Consider the following 6,366-nt stretch of genomic DNA (forward strand, 5'->3'; position numbering starts at 1 on the left):
GTTAATTAACAAACGGAGACGTAACAATATATGAGCTTTGAAAATGGATAACTTAAACAAATAGCCTATTCTGTCAATATAACACGGGTAACAAGTAGTTTGTATTAAAGTTTTCTATGTTTTTTAATACTTTGTGATTGTAGTTTTGTTGAAGTGAGAAAAACGTTAAAGGATCTCCTTACCAGCCATGTTCTTTAATCCCAGAGTAGCAGGAAACTTCTCACTCTTATTCTCACATTTACCGTCTCCAGATAATATCCACTTGTTGTCCAACTTCTCCATGTAGCCACCTTAAGAAATCAGTTTATTAAAATCATGTATCAGAATAACCAAAAAAAAACTTGCTTAAAATTACCGTAAATTACAAGTTGTTTTACTTCTTTAGCAGGTGAAAGTATTGACATTTTAATCCTGAATGTTTCGGATTGATATATTGTTTTGTAAATGACAAAAATTAAATCAATAACAATAATCCAACGTTTAACCTAAACAGGAGAGAATGTTTACCTCTGTAGTGTTCGAAAAAGCTTTCAACTATTTTAAACGAATAATGTGGTTTGAATTTATTATGGTTTATTAATATAAAAAGATGAACTGTTTTTAAGACTCATAACGTGGGTAAATTAATATGTAGAATAACACACGGACTTTTCTCTACGTTAAAATACTTTCATTTTCGAACCTTTGGCTCTCTTACCGGAACCCTCATCGTCCGTGTATAATTCTACATATAAAACGATGAAGTTACAATGAGGTTATTTGTTGAAGATTAATATATGAATGTGTATTCAGTGAACAAATACTAGGGATCTTAGACACATGAACACAGCTTTTGCGTCTAATCACACTTAATGTTAAAGAGCGACTTATTACTTTACAGAAATAATTTTGTCCTCGGTGTGTATAATTATCTTAAAATTAAATCTTCAAGAAATTATCCAGAAATTATGTTTCATGACGGTTTATACTAAGGAGGTTACAATACTAATTATCAGCGCCTTAACCAATGACCATCCAATTAATATTAAATATGTCAGATATTCATCGATGACGAGTGATTCGCCACAAGGAACGAGTTTTGATGGTCTTATTAAGCGACAGGCTGTATATTTTATTACCCTACTACATTTAACTGTAGTAAAGTAATTATTTAAACTATATTAAGAATAGAATGGTTTTACTTACTTTCATGCATCTGTAACAAGGCTAAAGTAACCTGGTCAGCCCAGAAGCTGTTCTTCTGCAGTCCTATTCCGTAGCCGGAGCGGCCGAACTGTTCCCTTGCTGTCACCAGATCACAGGATTGAACAGCTTCATACTCCAGCCGAGAGGAATCCCAGATAAAAGCATTAAGCTCTCTGTATTAACATCGAACTTATCATTATTCAATAATCCATCACTAAGGCTTTATTATATCATGAGATCAGATTAACCCCATTTGTTATTCGTTGAACCCACAAAAGTTAATACAGACTCTGAATAATCGAGGGGGGGGGGGAAACGAGAACAATGTACAGCTACTGAATAGACAAAGAACAGACACCTTACCCCATGTGTTTTATAACACATATTGCAGGTTTCACACCCTTTTTTGTATACTTTACATGTCCCCCAGAAGCTTCTCTGAGGTTTTTACGTCATTATTAATATTATAAAATTTAGTTTCAGAATAATTTTCAAAATTAGTTAACTTATACTTTAAAGCACAAACAAATCAGAGCTTTATCTTTATAGAATAGGATGGTTGCTCTGTTTTATGGATGCATCGAAGTGTAAAGTCACCTAGTTGTGGTTACAATCCGATAACAAACAACCAACGGTATGGTATCGGCTTACTGAAGGAACCTTTGGAGTTTGAAATCAATATTTATGTGTACAGTTAAATTTCACTTATTCATAAATTTCCCTCTTGTATCAAATCATGAAATTTACGCTTGATTTAAAGAACTACTTTTACAGACACTAGGATGAGTATAAAGAATAACAATATCACTTAACCATTTATAACAAACCTTGCGCCAAGCCTATTTCCATTAAAAATCTCATCATTCTTCTGTTATGAAGCGTGGTATGATTATAGTTGAAATGCGTCTTATATTTGCTTCACTGCTTCAACTCGTGCTGGTATTTTAAATAGTCTTGATACTACAAAGTGATTACTACAAAATCTGCATCAGAAATATAATTAGATATTTTGAAACTAAATTTAATCTTCGAAATGACAAAATTGGTGAAATCAAATAAGAGTAAACAAAGTTAAATAATATTAATCTATCAGTTGAAAAATAGTAACGGATTTGCGCGAAAATTTTGAAACAATAAAACGATTTTGAATTCAACAATTTAAATATTTCCTCATTGCCACGAGTGTTTTCAGTAAGAATACAATGTATGAGATAAACGTTTCTTCTTCACAAAAGTGAATAATGTTAGAAATACGCTATTCTAATCGAAACCTCTAAATTGTCAGCTGTAAATGTGTTACTTGATTCCCTAACGAAAATATTGGATAACACAACCAGAGCGTGATTTTCATCTGAAGTCCTTATAGGGTTGTGGAAGATTTACGTCTGCTGAGCTGCACTCCCGTGTTTGGTTTGTTTGTTTGTAATTAAGCACAAAGCTACACAGTGGGCTATCTGTGCTCTGCCAACCACGGGTATAGAAACCTGGTTTCTAGCGTTGTAACTCCGCAAACATACCACCGTGCCACTGGGGGAGGGGGGGGGCTTTAGGTTTGCAAGAACAAAATTGACTGTCTTGCGATACTAGGAACTTCTACACATGTCGAACAGTGTACGAAGTCAAAAAGCATAATCTTGAATACTTGTCACTTTCAGCGCTTTATCAATGTTCACGAATAAAACGCTACTTTACATACACCATGATTTTTAATTTATAGCTCATAGTACCGTTTTCACGGCATAGTGAAATTATCAAAACATTTTAAAGGCTCAAATTCTATACAAACTGATTTTTTTAATGAAATTATAAATTTATCATTAGACTAAAAAGCCCGTATTTATAAAAGACGCGTGGTTTTTGTATAATGTTTGGTAACTTACGTATTTAAGCTATTACAGATCTTACTTAAAAAAAATAACTAGAGAATGCTTTTGTCAATACGTATCTAGAATCGGGTAGAAGTTCTGATTACTAAACAACAGTTATGTGTTTGTTTGTTGGTTTGTTTTGTTGAATTTTGTGCAAAGCTACTCGAGGGCTATCTGTGCTAACCGTCTCTAACTTAGATGTGATAGACTACAGGGAAGACAGCTAGTCAGTACCATCCATTGACAGCTCTTGGGCTATCTTTACCAACTAAAATGTTAGGCAAGTCGTCATGTGACCAATGATATCAGTGTTTTATATTTTCTATTCTAGCATAGTTTTGATATGGTTTCATTTTAGTTATTTATTAATATAAAAATAAATAGGTTATAGTATAAAAACAATACTGACCACATTCGGAAAGTAGACAGGGTAGACTAGAGGTTAGCATGATCGAACAGGGAATCCCATGATTCGTGGTTTTACAACCTGTTGTCACAAAAACCACATTTCACATTTTGGTGCAATGAATACGCTATAAAAATGACGGTCAAATTCCCTTCATACGAACAGATAAAAAGTAGCCCAAGAGTTGGCGGTTATTGCCGCTGGCTAGCTTACTCCCCTTTAGTCTATCAGTTAAAAATTAAGGATTGATATGCGCAGATATAACTTGTGCAAAAACTTTGCGCAAAATTCTACAATAAATAAACATTCCGAAGTTAGTCACCTCTTTATGAGGGGATTGGAAAGTTCGAGAAATTCGATCGGTTGAGATTCTTTAATTGTGATTGTATAAATATGTATGCTTGATCACTTAGATGTCCCAGTGTCTTCAGACAGACAACAGGAGTGTAGAAAGACAATAATAAACTTACCCAGATTTCACAGCATCGATGGCCGCTTCTGCTGAGTCATAATTTTTACCTTCCATAGTTCGATACATATTTGAAAGCTCCACCTGGCGTCGAAAATACATATCAACTGCACTGCCTTTTACCGTGGCATAGGTAAAGTTCTCTAGAGGGTTACGAAGCTGCAAACCACAAACATTGATAACTTCAAACATATTGAATATATTATAAATGCCTAAATATTAAACTCAAAGTTCTTACTGAAGAAAATAACTGATCACAATACAGCAACAGAATTGATAAAACAAGCTACATAACAAGGTACGTTGACACCGTGATTTTCTTAATACATTGAAAAAAGTAAACAATAATGTGGGTAAATTTAGTGATTAAACTAGTACAAGGAACATAAATATTGAAAGAATATTTATAATATGGATTTTTCTGACTAACGTGAAACTTTCAGTAAAACTTATGTAACTTCTACCTAGCTTACCTTCTAAAAACAACCAGTAAAACATGCTTAAGGAACTATACGGGTGTACCACTAACAGCTTAAGTTCAGTAGACTGGTGTAATCACAAAGGGGGAGTATTTCAATAACAGCTTAAACTGACTAGACCGGTGTACTGAAGTATATACAAGGGAAGTATTTCAATAACAGCTTAAACTGGAGTATTGATAAAGGGGAAGACATAACTCTCGAACGACAGTCTAGATTAGTTAGTATCAGAAAAATGATATACGTGCATCATTTATCCCAGTAATATATACATATATACTAACTCGAGTATCGTTAAAACCAGTAGTATACTTATATATGTATACGTTTATAACTACTTACCTGGCATCATTTATCCCAGGAATATATACATATATATTTACTCGAGTATCGTTAAAACCAGTAGTATACTTATATATGTATACGTTTATAACTACTTACCTGGCATCATTTATCCCAGGAATATATACATATATATTTACTCGAGTATCGTTAAAACCAGTAGTATACTTATATATATGTATACGTTTATAGCTACTTACCTGGCATCATTTATCCCAGTAATATATGCATATATATACTTACTCGAGCATCGTTAAAAAGTAATATATGTATATAACTACTTACCCTGTCATCATTTAACCCATTAATATATGCATATATATACTTACTCGAGCATCGTTAAAAAGTAGTATACGTATATAACTACTTACTCTGGCATCATTTATACCGGTAAGCGATGTCTCAGGACGATCTAAAACGAGAAACGCAGCCAAATTGGCTGTATATGACGCAACAACAATCATAGCGAATCCTGCCCACACCATTCCTAATACCCTGGCACTAAAGCTGCGAGGAGTACCTAGAACAAATTAACCATCTTTCATATATGAAAGACTCTTATGTGAATGTGTAAGTCATCATTACTAAAAAAATAAAAATCTCAGATAGGAAGTCAAACCTTCACTTTAAATTTCTCTCAAACAAAATATGGAACTTTATTTGAACTTATACCTATGAGTTTAATTAAATAATAAAATAAAATAAATCCGATTTTTTTTACCAATGTATTATCTATTAGCGTTTTTGGTTTCTTTATTACCTTCTCCAATCCCACTGTTGAGTAATACTCCCCAAGCAAACCAGATGGCGCTAGACAAATTTAAGGCGTCTTCTTCTGTAGCATCACTGTTTGGTAGTTTGTAACGTCCAAATGGACTGAATCTGTCTAAAAGATATAAAGCTAGTGCAACAACGTGGACGGAAACCATCACCAAAATCCAAAGAGTCTGTTCGAAAGGTTGAAGGAAGGAAGCTAAGGTGGAACTTTTAGGTTGCTAAGAAAGAGACAACAGTCGCTACACATGAGATAAATGTACTTACTTCAACAACACTCTTAAAAATCGTTGTGTTCTCAAACGATGTACAAGAATGAAGATTTACTGATGTTAAAAATTACATTATTTCACTAATACTGTCAATTATACAGTAGTCATCAGTATCGTAACATTCACTAATAACAATATATTTTGCAGCATACATCTATAACATTCGTTGTGGAACATAAATTAAGGTTATATATAAAATACTAGATTCATTAATATCAATTATACAGTAGTCATCAGTATCGTAACATTCACTAATAACAATATATTTTGCAGCATACATCTATAACATTCGTTGTGGAACATAAATTAAGGTTATATATAAAACACTAGATTCATTAATATCAATTATACAGTAGTCATCAGTACCGTAACATTCACTAATAACAATATATTTTGAGGCATACATCTATAACATTCGTTGTGGAACATAAATTAAGGTTATATATAAAATACTAGATTCATTAATATCAATTATACAGTAGTCATCAGTATCGTAACATTCACTAATACCAATATATTTTGAGGCATCCATCTATAACATTCGTTGTGGAACATAAATTAAGGTTATATA

The 6,366-nt window shown here is 32.9% G+C and overlaps 1 protein-coding gene across 1 annotated transcript in view; it reads right to left on the minus strand.

Annotated features, from left to right (window-relative positions):
* Positions 1 to 165: 165 nt before the first annotated feature.
* LOC106469230 (glutamate [NMDA] receptor subunit 1-like) overlaps positions 166 to 6,366 on the minus strand; it is a 43,257-nt gene continuing 37,056 nt past the window's right edge. Inside the window, exons 11-15 of the mRNA XM_022397682.1 lie at positions 5,510 to 5,744; positions 5,121 to 5,269; positions 3,930 to 4,087; positions 1,186 to 1,358; positions 166 to 290 (exon numbers count right to left, since the gene is read on the minus strand). Of these exons, the coding sequence (XP_022253390.1) occupies positions 166 to 290; positions 1,186 to 1,358; positions 3,930 to 4,087; positions 5,121 to 5,269; positions 5,510 to 5,744 (840 nt within the window). The remainder of the gene's footprint in view (positions 291 to 1,185; positions 1,359 to 3,929; positions 4,088 to 5,120; positions 5,270 to 5,509; positions 5,745 to 6,366) is intronic.

Source organism: Limulus polyphemus, unplaced genomic scaffold, assembly GCF_000517525.1.
Source record: "Limulus polyphemus unplaced genomic scaffold, Limulus_polyphemus-2.1.2 Scaffold3366, whole genome shotgun sequence".
Taxonomy (NCBI): Eukaryota; Metazoa; Arthropoda; class Merostomata; order Xiphosura; family Limulidae; genus Limulus; species Limulus polyphemus.